General features: G+C 35.0%; 5 protein-coding genes across 6 annotated transcripts; 2 read left to right on the top strand and 3 right to left on the bottom strand.

The window, feature by feature from the left end:
• Window positions 1-210: 210 nt before the first annotated feature.
• On the top strand, window positions 211-1968 carry LOC108199300 (ankyrin repeat-containing protein ITN1-like). The gene has a single exon (XM_017367103.2). The coding sequence runs from the start codon at window positions 371-373 to the stop codon at window positions 1811-1813; it is 1443 nt and encodes a 480-aa protein (XP_017222592.1). The 5' UTR covers window positions 211-370; the 3' UTR covers window positions 1814-1968.
• A 3475-nt stretch (window positions 1969-5443) lies between these two features.
• On the top strand, window positions 5444-11245 carry LOC108199229 (aldehyde dehydrogenase family 3 member H1). The gene is made up of 10 exons (XM_017366984.2): window positions 5444-5992; window positions 6800-6868; window positions 6963-7059; window positions 8810-9016; window positions 9567-9682; window positions 9750-9854; window positions 9949-10121; window positions 10207-10297; window positions 10479-10628; window positions 10875-11245. Exons 1-10 carry the CDS (start codon window positions 5780-5782, stop codon window positions 11100-11102), a joined length of 1449 nt encoding a protein of 482 aa, XP_017222473.2. The 5' UTR covers window positions 5444-5779; the 3' UTR covers window positions 11103-11245.
• A 181-nt stretch (window positions 11246-11426) lies between these two features.
• LOC108223303 (uncharacterized) lies at window positions 11427-11990 on the bottom strand. The gene has a single exon (XM_017397482.1). The coding sequence runs from the start codon at window positions 11988-11990 to the stop codon at window positions 11427-11429; it is 564 nt and encodes a 187-aa protein (XP_017252971.1).
• Window positions 11991-12038: 48 nt separating this feature from the next.
• Window positions 12039-15442, bottom strand: LOC108205543 (aspartic proteinase Asp1). 2 transcript variants are annotated; one of them, XM_017375525.2, is made up of 9 exons: window positions 14378-15442; window positions 13979-14096; window positions 13856-13900; window positions 13527-13753; window positions 13206-13439; window positions 12972-13110; window positions 12703-12897; window positions 12548-12620; window positions 12039-12470 (listed from the first exon to the last, which is right to left on the bottom strand). In XM_017375525.2, exons 1-9 carry the CDS (start codon window positions 14542-14544, stop codon window positions 12373-12375), a joined length of 1296 nt encoding a protein of 431 aa, XP_017231014.1. In that variant the 5' UTR covers window positions 14545-15442; the 3' UTR covers window positions 12039-12372. The 2 variants fall into 2 exon arrangements, with proteins under 2 accessions (XP_017231014.1, XP_017231015.1); XM_017375526.2 differs by lacking the exon at window positions 13856-13900 and having other exon boundaries at window positions 14378-15440.
• Window positions 15443-15844: 402 nt separating this feature from the next.
• LOC108205569 (aspartic proteinase Asp1) lies at window positions 15845-19570 on the bottom strand. The gene is made up of 8 exons (XM_017375527.2): window positions 19242-19570; window positions 18182-18299; window positions 17695-17921; window positions 17005-17238; window positions 16773-16911; window positions 16503-16697; window positions 16346-16418; window positions 15845-16257 (listed from the first exon to the last, which is right to left on the bottom strand). The coding sequence occupies exons 1-8, from the start codon at window positions 19409-19411 to the stop codon at window positions 16163-16165; spliced, it is 1251 nt and encodes a 416-aa protein (XP_017231016.1). The 5' UTR covers window positions 19412-19570; the 3' UTR covers window positions 15845-16162.
• Window positions 19571-21762: the final 2192 nt, after the last annotated feature.

Here is a 21762-nt window from a genome sequence, read left to right on the forward strand (position 1 = left end):
TCTTGAAGGTCTCAAACAAATTTTCGAAAAATACTTGTATGTTTTTTAAATTTTGTGAGGGCACTTCTATAATTTTGTAAAATTTAAAATGATGAAAATATGTCAAAAAAAAATTTAGATGGACACATGTCCTCCGTACTTCTTACCAGATCCGCCAAGCCGATGGCAACTTGATTTTGCACGGAACTTCAGAACGTTCAACATCAAGTCTAGATTGAATTATTGCCAAGTAAAGTCTACGAACCACACAATACAAGCCAGGTAGAATGAGCCGGTTTTTCTCGGGTACTTGCAATCATTCAAGTTAACAAGCTTGTTCGCAATTTTGTATCCGCGTAGCCTGTTAGTCGTGTTGTTTAAGTTGTTTGTGATGGAAAGTAACATAATAGAGAAGAGGCTTTATGATGCAACCTTGAAAGGTGATGTAGAGACCTTGAAAGCGTTGATGAAAGAAGATGAGCTCGTTCTTGCCCGAGTTTCGGTCACTTCTTGCTTTAACCAAACGCCCTTGCATCTAGCTGTCATGCTAGGCCACTATGACTATGCGAAATCTCTCCTACTTTACAAGCCCAATTTTGCTACTTGGTTGGACTCGCAAGATCGTTCACCTCTTCATTTGGCATCTGCAAATGGTTATGTAAATATTGTCAATTTGTTGTTACAAGAAGATCCAAGTGTTTGTCTGGTACGAGACGAGGATGGAAGAACTCCCCTTCATCTCGCGGTAATGAATGGTCAGTACGAGTCCATAAACAAGTTATGGGCAGCCAAGCCAGAGGTCACTTGCTACACGTTGGATCACGGAGAGACTATACTTCATTCGTGTGTCATATACAATCGTCTGAAACCTCTCATTCTTCTACTGGAATCCACTACACTCGACGAGGATTTAACAAATGTCAAAGATGGAAATGGCAGTACAATTTTACACACTGCAACAGCTCTAAGGCGAACACAGCAAGTAAAATACCTGCTCACCAGAAGCGAAATTAGAGTAAATGAAGTCAACGGAGATGGCCTCACAGCTCTAGACATAACAGAGGAAATGCCTATAGATGTGAAAACCATAGAAATTAAGCGGCTACTTATTTCCTCTGGCGCTTTAAGAGCTAAAGAATTTGGGAACACAACGCGCCAATTGACCACAGAAGATACTAATAATGCTCAGACATCAACGAAACCACGCTGCAATAGAAGAGCTAAGTTAGTAAAGACCGTGAAGAAGTGGAGCATTTTGAAGAAGAAAGGTGAAAACAAAGGCGACTCATTACTCGTGGCAGCGACTGTCATAGCTGCCATGGCTTATCAAGCAGCAGTTAGCCCGCCTGGAGGTGTCATCGGATTGGATGCCAATGAAATCAAAACAAGTGCTAGAAATGATATGGAACCGGGAACATCAATTTTGGCGCATTTTGATCCAAAAACGAGTAAATTCTTTTGGATATTTAACACAATATCTTTTATTGCTTCTCTTAGCATAATCTTTTTGTTTGTGACTGGTATATCTGCAAAACGAAAAATCTTCATTCGGGTTCTGCGGGCAGCAATGTGGATTATAGTTTCGTCAATGGCCGTGGCATATCTAGTAGCAGTTACAACCTTCATTCCGGGTCCGAATAGAAACAACAGCAGCACATTTGTGACAGTTTTGGTGGCAGCGATGACATGGGACGGATTGATTTTCGTTTCACTTTTGTTTCTAATCTATTTTTCAGTCAATGCTGCTTTGAAAAAATTGAAAAAGTACAGAAAGAGTATGTCTAGAAATAGAGGTGGAGGGATTCTTACCGAAAGCACAAGAAGTTTTGTATGATTAGTTCATTGTTCATCGCTTCTTTGAGTATAATCTTCTTGTTCTCATAGTTCAGAGTTTTCAATGCAGCCTGACAACTACTATCAATGAATTGTACTAATACATAAAAATCAAGTTAGCGAACAGACCCCTAAAGCAATCCAATTGAAGTGTGATTTCACTTGTTTGATTAGTGTTTAGTTGAACAAAAATATGTTGAACGAAAACATGTTGCCGTGATTCTCATCAATCGATATAGATCCAGCTGTTGCCTTTTTAGCAAGGTTATTTATCTCTTTCTCTACCTCAGCAAAATTCATCTTATCAGCATTGCAAATAACAGGAACAACAAGATCCTTCGGAGTACCAACAGCTATACTGATGTCAACATAGTCTCTGTATCCCCATCAATAACTGCATTAATAACAAGCTGATTTTGAAGTCCACTGACAGCCGCTTTTACAAATCCCAACATAAAGCCTAGCTTTACTCCATGCTTCTCGAGAAATGCAACTTTATATTCAGAGCGGAGTTTCATCGAATTAGTCTGAGCAGTGTCCATCAAGCTGCGGAATACATGGACTCATAGGTTCTTAAAAGCTCACCTTCTTTGCCAAGTCAGCCTTCAACTTTGTCAACTCGGCTCTTAACCTGATTATTTCATCACTTTCAGCTGCAACAATTTTCTCCCGGATGCAATCTCCTTGTCCCTTACTCCCACTAGCTGATCATGCTGGATCTGCTCCGCTTTAAAGGTCTTTCTCTCTTTTGGCACCTGCTTTTTCTTTAAAGGTTCCTTAACACAAGGAGTCTGCTTTGGAGCATTGAGGGAGGATACAGAGCAAAAGCCTAAATCTATCGGGGTGTTTGGATGATTGGTGGGAATGGGAATGGGGAACGGGAAGGGGGTATGGGAATGGAGGGTATGGGAAATGGTAACCCTAAGGGGTGTGGATGTATTGATTTACCCTTCAAGAGGGAATGAGGTTCCCATTCCAAACAAAAATTTTACTAATCCAAACACAATGTATGGGGAATGAGGTTCCCATTCCAAACAAAAATTTTACTAATCCAAACACAATGTATGGGTATTAGGTTCCGATTCCCGTTAACCGGGCTCATTAACTATCAAACAAACGCCCCCTATGTGTTCAATGTCCAGAAATCGAACAGAACAAATTAAATCACGATGATGACGATTGACGAATTATACTGGTGGTGTTTACGCCCCCAAAAAAGTAAATCCGGGACCCTAACTTCACCATAGCACATTGTTTCAACAATTCATACTCATAGTCGATTATTATCACCGGAGATATCACAGGATCTGTATGAATCCATCTGAATCAATCTCGAAATCGTCTTCTCTAGGCGGTTCTATCATATATAATGAGTAGCTCTTCTCGTCACTTATGTGATCCACCATCAAGCATATCTTCATAATCATCCCCGGTTCCGTTTTCTATTCCATCCCCTTTCTCAACAAACCCTAATTTTCCACGTTGCCCCCGGCCTGGTTCGTTTTACCCGACCCGATATCAACCCAACCCATTCTCATATAACCCGCCCCGATACACATCCTAATTGCACTATAATAATTTTCGATCAGAAGAAGATTGAGTGCCTTAAATTACACATCATTGCCTTAAATTCAATTATTTTGAAGTCTACGAGTGAAACAACCCGGGTCAAGTTCCGAGTTTTTTTTGAAAATCGGATCAAGTCCCAAATTCCGAATCCAAAAATAAGTCGAAATAAACTGGCCAGCAGGCCACCAAAAGATGATGATTTGTTGGTGCAATTGGTAGTAATACTTATGCTTATAAACTGAACTAAAGTCTCCATACTCCTCGATGTGGGACTGGGATGTTACAACGAGACACGATTTAATTGTTTTATTGAGCCATTACAGTGCAAGCAAATTGAAAAAAGAAATCAAATTGAAAGAAAAGGAATCTTACTTTATTCTGTACAATTCAGACTTCAGACGGGGATAATATCAATTATCATAATTATTGGAAAAAACATATAAATTATTGATTATAAGGATTAACATATGAATAACGTTTCACGAACCAAAATGGACAAAATCTGTAACAAAATTATGTGATAGTGGTAATGTGACAATTTGGAGGGATTTAATTTCATAATTCTAACATGTTTCTCAAACATATATGAGTAAAAGAGATTCTAATGATGATGGATTGAATAAACATGATTCCTACTTTTTTCCAAACAAATTCGGTTTTGCTTTTCTTGAATCGTTTGTATAAAAATACCAAAAAAAGCATCTTTTAGAAGTTATAAATATTAGCTTTTCTCTCCGAATTTCTACGTCTTTTGCAAACACTTTAATCACAAGTCATAACTTAGCTCTAACTTCTACCTTATTTTTTTTATTTGATCAAAAAGCACTTTTTTAAACTCAGTCAAACGGCCCCATTATGTATTACGGTTGGCCGGCAGAACTTGTAAATGACATTTCTGAACAATAGCATCTTGAGTAGAATGATCGGCTAAAATGATACTCCCTCCGTCCCATTTTAATTGACACTTATTCCTTTTTGGGACGTCCCAAAAAAAATGAACCTATTAAACTTACTATTTTTGAACACTACTTTTCACTATTACACCCACCACTTTCTTCCACTATCTCTATTCTATAATAATATAAACACTATTACACCCACTACTTTCTTCCACTATCTCTAATCTATTATTAAAATTTTAATGGGTCCCAGCACTTTACCAACTTTTCAACCTTTTTACTACCTTTTTCTTAATCTCCGTGAAAGTCAAAGCAGTTCAATCTTTTCGGGACGGAGGGAGTATTAAATATCGGTAATGTAAAATTTATTAATTAGTGCATTGATAAGTGAGAATATAGTTTAGTTTCAAAAAAATCACAATAATATAGAGATTTAGTGTACTCCCTCCGGTCCATTATATAGGGCTTTTGACTTTTTACACATAATATTAGATACTTTGATCACATAGCAAATATCACTATTTTTATTATCTTTTTTTTCTGAATAGAAATATAACATAAATATTTTTATTTAGAATAAGATTATTTTAAAAATACCAATTTTAAATATGTAGTCAAACCTCTTAAATATACACGTAAAAAGTCAAACATCCTATATATTGGACTAGATGAATATTGAGAAATGAGAATAATGTTGAATTTCAAAAAATTCATAATTAATATAAAGATAAATTTGTGTTGACAGAAGAAAGGGACAGGTATTTTGGAACAATTTTTTTTCAAAAGAGACATGTATTTTGAGATGGAGTGAGTATTTATAATAGCATTAGTATATTTTGCCCGCGCTCCGCGCACGAGCATCAATAATTTATTGTTTGTTCATTATTATTTCAGAAATAAAATTAATACTTAATAATATTTTAATTTCCAAATACAAAATAAGCCGAAAATCGTATGTAATTGTAAGTCATGCAATTTTGTGATGGAAAATACTTGATGCACATAATTGTTTACAAAATCTTGTACGTAATTACATGTGATTGGTTTTATTAATTGGAATGACCCTTGTATTTACATCAACTATCCCAATTAAAACATTTCACGTGAATTGCCATGTCATTATATACGAATTTCTTTTACACAGTTATGTGCATCTATAGTACTATTCTTTTGTTATTCACTCGGAGAAAACATCTCTAGAACCAGGTCTAAACAGCTCCAATAATTATCAACAATTCTCAGTTGCTTCTTGTTCGAAAATGTTCTCAAACACAACTTTAAGTTGTCACACCAAACTTGACTATTCCAACCTACTTGTGTCTTTCCAAGTGTTGGTTCAGGTATCACTTATCAGGCTCTGTCGTAGGGCCATCACAATGCACACATGCCATTTGCATTTGCTGCATAATTAACAGCTCACAGCAATATATAAGTGAGATTTGAGAATTCAACTTCAGCTAAGAGTACGTACAGATTGCAGGAGGTTTTACGCAGCCAAAATGACGACGAATAAGTTGTTTGATGGAGAGTCTGCAAAGGTGATGGTGAAGGGTCTGAGAGAAACTTTTAGTAGCGGCAAAACAAAGAGTTATGCATGGAGGATTTCTCAGTTGAGGAGTATTCTCAAATTTGTTAGGTGTCATGAAAAGGAGATTCTTGATGCTCTTCGCTCTGATCTGGCTAAACCGGATTTCGAGTCCTCAATTTATGAGGTATGTGTCTGTGCCTTTGGAATTCATGCTCGTGCTATATGAAAATCGCTTTAAATGAAGAAAATGGTGAATTGGTGATCGTTTTGTCTGGATAAATTTTGTTGTTTTTTTTAAAGAAGAATTGTTGTTATAGTGAAGATATGCAGGTTCAGCAAAATTTACAAAACGAAGCATACTTTTTGGTGCTCACTTGTTAATTCTACTGTTTTTTCAATAATTTTTCATTGGACTTTTACCTATAGGTCCTATACATGAGTATACGCGGTAGTGTTATTATATGAGACGGAAATTTCAGAGTTTTAGTAAATAGTAAATACAGATGATTAGACAACAAGATTAAAGACAATTTAGGGACAAGCTGCATGCTGACTGAAATTTAACCCTTAATATTATACTCTCTCCGTTTCAAATTAGATGTCCACTCTAAAAAATCACACAGTTTAAGAAAAGTGGATGTTCACAAATTAATTGCATTAAATGATCAAAATATGTGGAGTTAGATTGATCTAGGAAATTTAAATAAGAGATATGTGAAGTAGAAATGGCTTTGGAAATATGATTTTGCATTGAAAGTTGAAGTGGACAAGTAATTTGAAATAAAAAATTTTCTCTAAAGTGAACATATAAATTGAAACGGAGGGAGTAATAAACAAAATTTTTCATTCCAATTGAACAACACTGTTTGCAAGCTTACCGGTGACATGGAAGAAGCCACTATTACTTGATGATGCTTACGGTATAAGAAATTATCTTTGATATTTGCTGAATTCTCTGATGTCCTAACTGAGGTCCTCTATTGTCATGCAGATTTGCTTGATCAAAAATTCATGTAAATTGGCAATCAAGAAACTTAAATGTTGGATGAAGCCAGAAAAAGTAATCTTCAGAACAATTCTTCACTTCAAAAGATGTGTTTGCAAAACTGACATATAAGAAGATTATGTAATGGCAATTTGTTTGTAATTTGCAGGTCAGTACAACATTGTTAACTTTTCCCTCGACAGCAGAAATCTTGGCAGAACCTCTCGGAGTTGTTTTAATCATTGCAGCGTGGAATTTCCCTTTTCGTATGTTAAAATTCCTCTACAGCTTCAAGTTCTGTTATATGAATTGAATGTTATAAGGCTAATAATTTTTTAACAATATATTAAACTTCTTCTGCTTAGTGTAAACTTGAAATCATTTGTTGCAATTTGTAATTTGCTTGATATTTATGGTAAAAAAAAATGATACAATTTGCTCGAAATTGTTTCCCCACCCCCCTTTAATAATTTTAGGGTTGATCAGTATTCTTTGGAGAAAAGATCATGATTGCATACCCTTTCTTCACTGCTTGACTGAAACACTTGTACTAATTGTTTGCTTAATCTCATGGAAATCAAAACAAAGATTGTGATTGTATATATTAGCATGATGCAAGTGCATTTAAATGCCTCTTGAGCCTTTTCTATAATAGAGTTCATGCTTTTTCAGAAGGAAACCTTAAAGTATCACTTTAAAAATCTTTTCAAAGACTAAATTGTAACAGGGAAGACAAAGGCATGGTTCAATTCTTGAAATACTGATGAAAGAAAAACTCAGGAGTCCTTTTACATGTATTTGACTAATGCCATGATACGCAGTAATCCAAATTAACTAGGTAGTTAAGTCCATATCCTTGTATGCCGACAACTGTAGCCATGCAAGAATAAGATGTTCAATTACTAAGGTGCGACATATATCCTCTACAACAGGATACATGACCATAATTTTTTTTATGGTCATCCCAGCCTGACACCCAAATTGTGGTTTTACCACTCTGACCAGTTTATTAATCACTTTAAGCTGAAAAGAGCATGGGTTCCTTGTTCAAGCTGCAGTTTGTTTCTGGTTACCTGATGGACCTTGAGAGAAAATTTAATGGCCTTTGAGAGAGTGACAATTAAAATTGACAAGAAAATGTTTTTGGTTCTATTTTGACATAAGGAAATGTTATATGCTAGTATTATACATTAGTTGTCGAAGCTGCAAGTGTTGATTAATAAGCAGTTAGCCTCATTAGAATGAGCTCTTTTGGGAGATGTCTTGAAACGAATTTATGCGGGGTTGACCCAAAACGGACTACAGGAATTGCTAGATGAACTGCCCTGGTGATGGGATTAGCCCGAGGCAGGTGGGTTTCCGATATGGTTTTAGGGGAAAACCATGAACCATGGTGATTTTCCAACACCAGTGTCATGTTTCTTAAATGTTCATATTTGTTTCATTCACACATTTCTAGACTGGTGTAATACCTCCCTGCTCCCAACCAAGTATTTAAACTGATTAAAGATAATTTGAACATGATTTTGACTTTGATCACATATTTACATTAAGAAGTCTTTAAGTGTATGATCATCAGTGATAGCGAGTTTTTATTTGTGTTTTATGAACTAAAATTTTCACATCAAGTAAACTCCTCGTCGTAGCTTCATCATTCAGCATTTTGATGACTCTGGTTCTGTTTTATGTATTGCAAAGTTAAAATTCATGATATATTCGCACCTTTCTTGATCAACATTGTCTCTCTCATGCTTGGTTTCAGAGTGTTTATATTATGTGAATGTCCACAATTGTTGATCTTCTACTGGATGTAGATGGTATGTCTATTGTAGTAAACACTTCCAGAATTTGTGTTATTGCACATCTCTTTTGTCAGTCTAGTCAAACGTAAACAAAGATCTCTCTTCTCATGCAAATGCCAAAGGGGTAAGTTAGGACATTTAGTATAATGCATACTCAACATCATTTCTGGAAGTAACCGTTTCTCTCACTTCTCAAATATGATCCTACTTGCAGTCATTTCTCTTGATCCGGTTATTGGAGCTATTGCAGCAGGAAATACCGTTGTTTTGAAACCATCAGAAGTATCACCGGCCACATCTGCGTTGCTTGCAAAATATGTAGGGGAGTATATGGATAGCTCAGCTGTAAAAGTTGTTGAGGGTGCTATTCCTGAAACATCTGCCCTACTGGAGCAGAAATGGGACAAGATATTCTACACAGGTTTCCTAATGCTTCACTCACAGTTACATTTTCGCCTATGAAATTACTCAATCATAGGGAAAGTACTATGATAGAATGAAAAGAATGATTTTAAATATCTGAGATTTATTACGCATCGGAGACCACAATAGAAAGCAAAACCAATATTGAGAAAAATTTCATTACTCAATATCTGAGATTTAATACTTGGAGCCGTTTTCAGATATATTGTCATTAGAGTAAAATTTTAACAGAGCGTACACTTATGAAAAATCGGAAGTTGATCAAGTCTATGCCTTTAATATATCTTCTAGTTATTAATCTCAGTACTGAAACCCCATAATCTTTTTAGGAAGCGTTCTCCATGAGTTTTAGTTCAATTAAAAGTTCTCTTCCAGGTCTTCTTCGTCGCAAACTACAGTACTGAACAGTGAAATTATGCAGTTAGAGCCTAGGTCTCTGGCAGTCCATGCTTGTATTGTTTCTCTACTGACTTCATGTTAATAAAAAAGTTTTCCTTGTTCCCCAAATACATTGGGATTAATTTTAACACCGCTATGTCCTTTTGCAGGAAACTCAAAAGTGGGACGTATTGTTATGTCTGCTGCAGCGAAGCATTTAACACCTGTAGTATTGGAGCTTGGAGGAAAATCCCCTGTTATTGTTGACTCAGACATCGATTTAAAAGTAAAACCTCTATGTTTCACTGCTATTGGCTCTATCTTATGTAATAACTCAAGTTTCTGTTCATCAGGTTGCCGTAAGGCGTATTATTTCTGGAAAGTGGGGATGCAACAATGGACAAGCCTGCATAGCTCCTGATTACATTATAACAACAAAAGATTTTGCTCCAACATTGGTAAGAATTCTAATATATATGGTGTTCAGCTATTGACAAAGTTGAAGTAATAATTTACCCACTAATATATTCATGGTGTCATCATCTTTACTAGGTTGATTGTCTGAAACTTTATTTAGAAAAGTTCTACGGGGAGGAGCCACTGAAATCAAAGGATATATCTCGCATTGTAAATTCTAACCACTTCAATCGCTTGATAAAATTATTAGACGATGATAAGGTCTCTGATAAAATTGTTCATGGAGGCCAAAGAGACATAAACAACCTGTGAGTTTAAGCTAACATTTTGTTGTAGTCTCATGACTTTATTTTGTGGATGAGATTTTAAAGTAATACTCTCCTTATGTGGCAGAAAAATTTCTCCAACTATATTGCTAGATATCCCGGATGACTCATTGATTATGAGTGACGAAATATTTGGTCCTTTACTTGCTATTCTGACGGTAAAGAGCCCTAATTGATCATCTGATTCTGCATTTCTTCAAAGCTTCCTTGCATTTGAAAATATATTTCTCCTTTTTAAATATAATCAATTAATGAGTGTAGCTTCTTGCTGAAAAGCTATAGAAATCTTATTCTGTTTTGCATCAGTAATGATGATTTCTGATATTACATTTTTGCAAGGTCGACCATCTGGAAGATAGCTTCAAGATTATTAACTCGAGGCCAAAGCCACTGGCAGCGTACTTATTTACCAACAACAAGAAGTTGAAGGAGAAGTTTGTGAGTGATGTCTCTGCAGGGGGCATGCTGATCAATGATACTACTCTACACGTAAATACCTCTTCCTAATTCTTGCCATGTTAAATTTTGAGATCTATGCATAACCCAAATGCTACATATGCATCAGCCATCAAGTGTCTTTGCTAACCTGATACTCATTATTAACTCTATTCAGTATGAATTTATGAGTGAGAGCTACTAATTACGCGCTAGTTGCTACCATAATTAGTAGTCGATGTTGTTAAATCATATTCCAGTACTCATAATTATTAATGACTACTGTGAATTTGGTTGCAGCTTTCGGTTCCCACTTTACCTTTTGGAGGAGTTGGAGAGAGTGGCATGGGCGGATACCATGGTAAATTTTCATTCGATACGTTCAGTCACAAGAAGGCAGTTCTATACCGAACTTATCTTGGAGATGCACCTCAAAAGTATCCACCATATACTCCTCAGAATTTAAAATTTTTGAAGGCTGCTATCAAAGGCAGTTTCTGTGACATTCTCCGAGCTGTATTCTGCTAGTCGTAAACTGCAACTGGTATTCTGGCTCCTGGCTGTCATGTCTTTTATTTCTCTTTGGGCTAAACATCTCTTAATCTATATATCCCTGTTTAATGTGTGTCAGTAAAACTGTAAAACAATGTCCCTTCTCATCTTCCTTCAAACTGGACTAGAACAAAATATATTTGCTTGCAGAATGTGGTTTATACTATAATTTGCTTCTCACAAGGTAAATCTATACAACAACCAGACATGATACTATGCGAATCACATATAAATCTTACGACGTCCTCATATTAATCCATGCATAGAGAAACTTGTCGCCTAGGTAACCTCAGAACGCTGCTACAAATCCTCTGTTGTAGTAAATCTATGTGACTCCCTCAGTGCACTCTTTCTATCATCACAACAACCTGATGGAGATTTATTATCCGCTGAGTGGCTTCTTCGATGAGGTCCAGGAAGCGCCTCCACGACATCAACGCTCCATAAAACCTTTTCATGTGTTCTAGACGTTTGAGGCATGCCATGTGTTACCGTGTTTCTCCATGGAGGAACACCTCCATTTGGCTTTAAAAAGCTCCCTGTTCGTGTCCTTAGCCGCACCTGAAATCCGTCCCTCACCGGTTCCCAATCTGTCTTGGACATATCAATCGATTTTAGCTCGGATTGCACAACTTTTTTTGCAATCATTCCTGGGAAAAGTTGATCCGAGGCTGTTAGGTATGTGCCATGGCAACTTCTTAAGCGTAAATATTTTCCTCCTATTATTACCTCAACGTTCCATATCGAATTTTTTGATGAATCGTGTCGACTCTGGGACACGGTTTCCTCATCGTCTTCTGCAACAAGAAATTTATCTTGGACCGTCCTGAGACGAACTGTTTTGGCTCTGTCAAAGAGGTCCATGAGATGGATCTGAATTTTAGGTTCCTAATAATTTGTCAAAGAATTCACTGGAGGATGAAAATGTCAAATGTATTAAAAATGTTCATGCAAAACAACATAAGCAAATTTTGTTCAGCTGTCTGTAGCCACACATTAGCTTATGTCTGGTATTGATATTACTAACATGATTTAGGCAAAAATGTTTAATAAAAACAAAAAGTTAACAAAAATTACAAGTACAAGGTTAAAAAAAATTTATTGCATTCTCTTCATTAAATATTTCTCGAATTTATTACAAGAACTCTGATCAGACGATGGTCGATACTATCAAAAACAAGAACACACAAGGTCTGGTGACTGACAATCTATAATGTGAAAGAAAGACAAGAGAAGGGCTCTGGAGTCAAGAGGGCATTTGAAGCCTGTCGCAATTTGCAGAGACCCATCCAATCTGTTGTTTCTCGTTGTCGTAGATCACCGATTTATCTTGCATAGAAATGTCTGCAGATAACAAAGAGATGTTACATATGAGAAATACCTGAAAAGATTTTACAAGATTATGTTACTGTGTCCCTCACCTCCAATTATGATAGTTCCTTCCAGTCCAACATCAGCTCCGTTTAGAATGCCTAAGCACACATTTCCGCGATCCTGTAGTACACATATCTCAGTTATGGATTGTCATTAGGCAGAAAGAGATAACTAGATAGGTGGAAATCTTGATATTGCTTACAGAGACAATAAGATACGCTTCAGGAGACAACTGAAGCTGCACATTTTTGGAATTTGGAAAACTCAATATCAACGGCTTAAACAAGTTCTTGACGTCGTGAATGGAGTTGAAGGCTTTTGTGCTTTTCCAGCAGACAGGGAGAGTTTTGTCGTCGTTGGCATCTTCAAACTGATACTGGTTTAAGTTCTTTTTTAACTGAAACCAAAGGACTTATAGTCAGCAGATTGTAACAATCAGTAATGCTACTTTTCAGTTTGTTTCTGCATTACCATATAGAGTAGAGCTCTGTAAGCTCGATAACCGAAGTAGGTGTAAGTACTTCCGCTATCAAATATAACTGGAATGCCCTTAACTCCAGTAGCTTGCCCATCAAATCGTAATTCAGAAGGTCCCAGAGAGTAGTGATCTCTAATCGAATCAAATAAAAGAAATGAGTGATAGTAACTAATATTCTTAGAACAGATTTTTCTGCAGAATTGTGGTAGTGATTTGAGAGTTCTTACTTGCTAAACTTTCTTGACATTGGCGCCCAGACAATTTCAGAAGAAGGGAGAATATTGTCCCCGATGAAGAGATATCCTCCCCCTTGTGCACTAAAGCAATGACCGAACACATTTTGCATCAGACCAAGTTTGCGCAATTGAGCTAAAATAGTTGATTTTCCATTACCAAGACCAAGGACTCCATCAGTACAAGGTGGAGGCACTCCATTTGCAACTTCTTGATTGTAACCGCAGCTGCATATATAGTATGCAAAGAGAATACAACATAATTCAACATTATACATGAATACATTTGATATAGAGGATGAGCAATTTAGTTACCCAAAAGCCAGACGCGGAAAGGCAGTGTTGTCATTAGTCATTTTCAGAGGAAATACATCTCTTATCAGTACACCCAGAGATGAACCATGATCAGCATATACAACTTCATAGTCACATTGTTCTTCTGGGCTTTTACTGGGTACGCTATTTGGCCAGTGAAACAACGCGCAAAAGGGATCATTACATTTCACAATGTCTTTACTGGGCTTGTAAAGAGGGTGAGGTGCCTGCAAAAGATCAAAGGTTCAGGAATCGTATTTCCATACAGTTATACTGTTTCTGGAAATGACTAGATTAATGAATCCTTGACAAAGTTAAGTGTCTTTTACTGAGATGACAGGCAGGCTTGGCTTGTTTATTGTCACATGACTTGGCTAAACACAAGGCAAAGAAAAGAGATAGATAAGTAAAGCGTAGTGTGATTTGTGTAGCTTAAAAGATAGTATTATTACGGGAAAATATTTGATGCAAGGTGCATCACATTGGAGCCAGGTAACGTCGCTTCCAGTGTCTATATCAAGAAAGTAAGACCTGGGTGGATTGCCTATGTTAACGGTTGCATGATAGTACCTGCATATAGAAACACAAAGAATCAAAATTTATTTAGCTCAGCATGCAGGCAAAAAGCAATCAATTGAAACAGAGGCAGTACTGAACTTTGGAGAACATTATCACAAATTTAAAAGTGGATAAAAGAAAATGGAAAGATTGCAGTAGAACCAAGAACATAATAGGAAAGTTGAGCACAAATCATGCAAAACCCCGAGAATTAATAAATAATTCTGTCAGATAAATGCCAATCTCTACAAACAACACACACAGAGATCAAGAGCAAGACAATGAACAGATACCCTTTGGGATAAACGTTTCCTGAGACGGGCAAGATTATAGAGGAGCCCTTATGATAAGCAACATTCTCCGGCTTCACGAGCTGATCATTGGAAAAAGAGAAACATTGTTGAAATGTTTCAGATAAAGCCACAAGGTACAACAGAACCATTACCCTCTGCTCTATCATTTTTCTCAACTCCTACTCACCACTTAGAACTCCACTTGGATGTATATATGATGTGCTTATTATTGGTGTATATTCAGTCCTTACTGGTGAATTCTTTTAATACATGTAACATATTAATAATATACACTGTGTCGGGAAATTTCTTGACAGAACATGTGCAGGAGGTCAGTAGCAGAATCGGGAAGGGGAACGGGGAAGGGCTAATTAGGCTTAAGCTCGGGCTGAATTAAAAAAATTTGGCAATTTTTTTTAAAAAATCCGGTCTTATCCATAACAACTACTCGAATTTTATCATTTAGTCTCGGCTGATTTTCAATAAACATCAAAAAAATCCTATTGTCTAACACTTCAGTCCCAAACTTATTTCAAATTTCAGATTCTGGTTTGATCAGTGTATGAGTCCTGCATTACTACACCATTTTTCTTGTGAACAGTGAATTATTGGAATGTAATGACAATGTCAAAAGTACCCTTTATACACGTCGCCTCTAAGTTGCATTTGATCGATTTCATTACATGTTCCAGCTGTGTTATTTTGTTGTCTTTCTAAGATATTTGTGCATTGTCAAAAAAATATTACATTGATGCATGCTATAAGTCAGCCACTGCCAACAAAATGACATTTTTCTGTGGCAAGTTTTTCATATATTTGCAGTTCAGTATGCAGTGAATATTTTAAGTTGGCAATTTTTGCAGAAGCTTTAGTTTATTGTTTATATTATGAAATTTTTTTATAGTTGTGTCCCATATCTGATATTTGTAAATTCAAATTTCTTATTCAAGAGACTCACTCAATTTATCATTATAGACGGGGATTTAAAAGTTTCCTGAGTGGTTCAATAGGTCTACGAAGTTATCGTCTTCCTGAGTCCTGAGTGGTTCGATAGGTCTATGAAGTTATAGTCATCAAATTCAACACAAGTACCTAAGATTCATTCAGCTTCTCGGCTTCTCCCATCAATTTTCTCCTAACAATCAATAGCTCTTGCTTGCTATTCTTCCTCGATCCATTCTCATGTGTAATCCTTTTTATTTGTTGATACTTTCAGGCCGCAGACAGAGATGATCTATGGAAACATTATCAGTCCTCAAAATTATAGAAATTCGATATAGTAAAGAGTGCTAATTGTAATTAGTTAAATCATTGGCACAAGGGAGTGTTAGATGTCTTAAGCGTGAAATTTATGTGCAACACGACCACTATGACAATGATCTGCGTATCCAAGATAATTATATCGAAAATCTTTTCTTTAACAAGCATCTCTATTGGTAACCTAACTGAAATTAGCTATGACATTGATTACATTCTAAAGAAACCTTGTATAATGTTCTATATATAATCTTCATAAAAATATTTATGCCTTTTAAAATTTTACAAGAACTCATCTACTCTGCCATTAAAAAAGAATTCATCTAATCTGAATATCTGATCAAATTATGATTCCATCCAAAAACTGACTCTGATTGGAGGAAGAACCTGGTAAGATACGCTACTCGTCTGAATGATCCTGAAAAAGCACTCCCATGAAGCCATGATCGACACTGTTAAAAACTTGAACACATAATTCCTGGAGTGAATGATCGCAGCCCACTAATGTGAAAGTAAAACAATATTTGCTCAGGACTTGGGAAGTCTATCGCAATTCGCAGGGGCCCATCCAATCTGTTGTTTCTCATTATTATATATCACCATTTTGTCTTGCATAGAAATGTCTGCCAATAACAAAGAGCATATAAATATAAGGAATACAAAAGAAATATTTACTTGAAAAGTAAATCAAATTGCTACTGTGTATCTCACCTCCAATTATAATAGATTCTCCCAGTCCTACATCCTTACCATTCAGAATGCCTAAGCACAAATTTCCACGATCCTGGAATACATATAACTCGATTATGCTTTGTCTTAAGGTAAAAAGAAAAAAACGAGATAGGCAAGCATCCTAATATTTGCTTACTGAGACAATAAGATACGCTTCAGGAGACAGTTGGAGCTGCGCATTTTTAGATGTTGTAAAACTCAAGACCGATGGCTTGAATAAGTTCTTGACATCATGAATGGATTTGAATTGTTTTTTGCCTTTCCAGCATACCGGAAGGGTTTTATCATCATTGGCATTTTTAAATTGATTCTGACTCAAAGTTTTCTTCAACTGAAACAAAACAACAAATGGTTAGGCCATCCTAACAACAAGTGAATGCAATTTTTATTTCTGTTTCTCATTTACCTGATTAAGTAGAACTTCATAAGATCGAGAACTGAAGTAGGTGTAGGTGCTTCCACTATCGAACAATACTGGAAGGCCCTCGACTCCGGTAGCTTGCCCATCATATCGTAATTCAGCTGGTCCCAAGGTGTAGTGTATTCTGATTAAATCAAAAAAAATATTCATGAAATTGTACTTTAATATGAGCAACCAATCATATTGCACAAAAGGGGTATAATGAGAGAGTTCCTACTCGCCAGACTTGCTTGACATTGGCGCCCAGACAATTCCAGAAGAGGGGACAACATCATTCCCCAAGAAAAGAAAACCTCCCTCCCGTGAACTGAAGCAATGACCAAATACATTTCGCATCACACCAAGATTGCGCAATTGTGCTAAAAAGGTTGATTTCCCATTACCAAGGCCAAGGACTCCATCGGTGTATGGTGGATGCACTCCATTTGCAACTTCTTGATCATAACCACAGCTGCATATACAGAATGCAGTGAGATAAAACAACATCATGCATTTAGAAAGAAGAGATTGAATATTCTACCAACCCATACACATCATTAGTCATTAACTGACACTTAGAAAAACATGGGTAAGCAACCATAAATAATGTGAGCCAGGGACGGATTTAGCGTGGGGGCAGTGGGGGTACTTGCCCCCACTGACCTCCACAATCCATCTATATTTTCACTATATATTTGATTGATTTGCTTGGTTGCCCCCATGGTTGAGGCGCTGGTTTTCCTTACAGAAGGTGCATGTTCGATTCTTGCGGGCAGTTATGATAGAAATTTTGTGCCCTCTTCCTTTTATTTCCTCTCTATTATATTTTGCCCCCCCCCCCCCCCCTACATTCAAATCCTAGCTCCGTCCCTGATGTGAGCACCTGATATATAATACATTTATATAAAAGGTTGAGCAACTTAATTACCCAAAGGCCAGACGAGGAACAGAAGTTTCACCATTAGTCAATTTCAAAGGAAATATATCTTTAACCAGTACACCCATAGATGAGCCATGATCTGCGTACTCAACCTCATAGTCACATTGCTCTTCTGGGCTTTCGCAGGGTACATTTTTTGGCAAGTGAAACAATGCACATAACGGATCTTTACATTTTACAATGTCTTTACTGGGCTTGTAGAGAGGGTGAGGTGCCTGCAAAGAGAAACGAGGTTCAGAAGAAATATATATATTTTTATTTTTCTATTGATCGACTATATAGCAGTATGGAATTGACTATGTTAACTAATTAACCAACCCTGGCCAAAAAAAAGAGTGTATTTGACTAATTGACTGGCAGGTATTCAATGTGTGCATTATTATCACATGGATTTACTCAAACACATTAGATAAACAATTAGGTGTAGATATGTATGGCAGTGTGATTTCTGTAGCTAAGAGGAAACGACAATTACTGGAAAACATTTGGTGCAAGGTGCATCACATTGTAGCCAGGTGATATCACTTCCAGTATCTATATCGAGGAAGTAAGGTCTTGGTGGATTGCCTATCTTAAGGGTTGCATGATAGTACCTGCACAAAGACAAAACAATATCAACAACCTAGCTTATTAACAATGTACAACTTAATTTACACAAAAATAAACTTATAAAACTAAAGCAAATACAAGACAAGGCAAATGAGAAACAATCATGAACTGATGGAATCATCTAGATAGAAAGAGGTCGTGCTTCACAATCCTCAATGAAAGCCAAAAAATGTGCTATTTCATTTTCTACAGAAAAGGAAATCGATAATTTTGACTCTGATGACATAAAGGGCTGAAGTGAACTTCAGGACTCGATTACAGATGAATTCTTAAACGTATAACTAAGGAAAAGGTAGAATCTTTCAGAAGCGCTTCACTAATGACTATAAAATAATCATCAAAAAATTCATTTACTCCAACAAGTTATGCTTTGCTAAAAGAAATTTTTCACAAAGCAACCCGGCACTAACATCACATTCAAGTCCCGCTATAAGTTTAGTTATACACTTTACCTGGTATCAATGATCATAACAATGATATAATGCGAAAAATCAAGTTGCACCGAAGTTAATATAATACAAATATTGACAATATTATTTCTGCACCCTCACAATAATAATCATCCATCTGCAAGACTCGGTCCAATAACTCTCCGTATTGTCCGATAACTCACTCCAACCATGTAAATTTCTTATTTTTTTCAGGCACAAAGCCTTTTGAAATATATTTTTATACCACAATTCAAAAATAACCCAGTTTTTCGTTTTCCATCAATAATCAAATTAGTCAACCACACATACATATATCATGATCAAGAGCAAGATTACATTGACTACAAGTTAATATTATCTCCAATGCAAAAACCCCAAAGCCTTCTAACATATAAGTTAACCAAATAAAAACCCAATTTATATACCAAATTAGTTACACACAATAACACAAACATACACAAAAAATATGATGATCAAGTGCAAAAACCCACATACCCTTTAGGATAAACATTGCCAGTAACAGGTAAAATTACAGAAGAGCCCACTTGATTTGTAGCATTCTTCTGTTGCTGATTTAAATCACACAAGCTTTCTTGAATAGTTGCAAATATAACCAAAAGGTATATTAAAAAGAACTCCCATGTCATTCTTCTTTGATCATGCATGTTTCTGTATTATGATATACTTATCACAATTCTTGGGGATTCATAGAAGATCAAAGATGTTTTATGGGATTTTTAGTACAAAAAAATGATCTTGACTTTGAGTTGCTAGCTGAATTGACTTTGGTGAGGGCAATATATGTAGAGATGATTGTGTGTGTAGGCACACAGTTTGTGTAATTTCTCGGCAGGAGACAAAACTTACGCGTGAAGTGTGATGTGTGAAGTACGATGTTTCTTGTGATGTTCGGATGTTGAATGTCTGTTTTACCCTTGTGTATTTGCCTTATTTGTCTTTGCTAATTTTGGACTTTTTCGTATAAAAATACAAATATAGCAAATTAGCGATGCTTGGCAACAGTTTTCTTTTTACTTATACTAGTTGATAGCCCGTGCCAAGCACGGGTTTAAATAAAATTTTAAAATTTGTTATTCATTAGAAGAATAATGTTTTTTTTAATTATATTATTATATCTTTATTATACCTATTTAAATTATTGTTTTTAAATGATATTTAAATTATTGTTATTTAATATAAGATCTTCTAATTATTAAAATTTGATCATACTTTAAATTTATTTCATAATAATATGGGTCCATGTTCTATGGAGTCCACAAAATAAGAGTATTGTTGTCCAAAATTATTTAAAAATACTCTACTCGTTTCAATTTTAATTTTTTTAGTCTATAATATTTGTAAACATCTGACAATTTGCAGGTTATGTTCTGCAATATAATCGTTGCAATCAAAAGATAAAACAATTATATTATAAATCACTAAACATTATATATGTTCTAAAATATAACTCATAAGTAGAATAATGATTTGATATCAAATATCTTGACGTATGTCTAGAGTTTTATTTCTTTTATTATATGTTGCAATATGGATAATGACTTCATTTTCTTTGAGTTTCTATTTGTCAAGTCAGTGTTGCTACCGCCTAATTCATCTTTATCGTAATCTTCTGAAAAACACTAAATGATAATAATTATTATTATTGAAAAATAAATAACCAAGTTTTTTGGTACTTTGGTATCAATATCGAATCTTGTTTATTTTAATTCTGAAATATGATTGAAATTTTATAAATTTGTTTCGTAAATTAAATTGTATGAGTTTTAAATATTAAAACAAATATTTGACGTATGTCTAGAGTTTCTGTTCTTTTATTATATGTGGCAATATGGACAATGACTTCAATTTTTTTTTTAAGTTTCTATTTGTCAAGTCAGTGTTACCACCGCCTTATTCGTCTTTATCGCAATCTTCTAAAAAACACTGAATGATAATAATAATAATTATTATTAAAAAATAAATGATCAAGTTTTTTGGTACTTTGGTATCAATATCGAATCTTGTTTATTTTAATTCTGATATATGATAGAACTTTTATAGATTTGTTTCATAAATTAAAGTGTATGAGTTTTAAAAATTAAAACGAATATTTGACGTATGTCCAGAGTTTTGGTTCTTTTATTATATATGTTGCAATATGGACAATGACTTCATTTTTTTAAGTTTCCATTTGTCAAGTCGGTGTTACCACCGCCTTATTCGTCTTTATCGCAATCTTCTGGAAAACATTGAATGATAATAATAATTATTATTAAAAAATATATGACCAAATTTTTGGGTACTTTGGTATCAATATTGAATCTTGTTTATTTTAATTCTGAAATACGATAGAAGTTTTATAAATTTGTTTCGTAAATTAAAGTGTATGAGTTTTAAAAATTAAAACGAATATTTGACGTATGTATGGAGTTTTGGTTCTTTTATTATATGTTGTAATATGGACACTGACTTATTTTTTTTAAGTTTCCATCAAGTCAGTGTTACCACCGCCTTATTCGTCTTTATCGCTATCTTCTGAAAAACATTGAATGATAGTAATTATTATTTATTAAAAAATATATGACCAATTTTTTTGGTAATTTGGTATCAATATTGAATCTTGTTTACTTTAATTCTGAAATACGATAGAAGTTTTATCAATTTATTTCGTAAATTAAATTGTATAAATTTTAAAAATTAAAACGAATAATTTCGTTGACATTATTATTCTATTGATAGGAATTATATTAATATCAATATGAACTCCCTATTTATTTGAACTCTGAAGTATGATAAAAGATTTATAGAGTTGTTACGTATATTAAATTATTTGAGTTTTAAAAAATTAAAACAAATAATTTTGTTGGTAACATATTTTTATTAGTAAGATAATTGTTATAATAAAAAATCCTGTCAAATATAGAAGTTTTTTTTGATAATAGTAATAATTGTTAAATAAAAATTAATATGATGATAGCCAATTTTTTATATGAATTTTATAGAACTGTTTCATAAG

This window comes from Daucus carota, chromosome 1, assembly GCF_001625215.2.
Source record: "Daucus carota subsp. sativus chromosome 1, DH1 v3.0, whole genome shotgun sequence".
NCBI lineage: Eukaryota > Viridiplantae > Streptophyta > Magnoliopsida > Apiales > Apiaceae > Daucus > Daucus carota.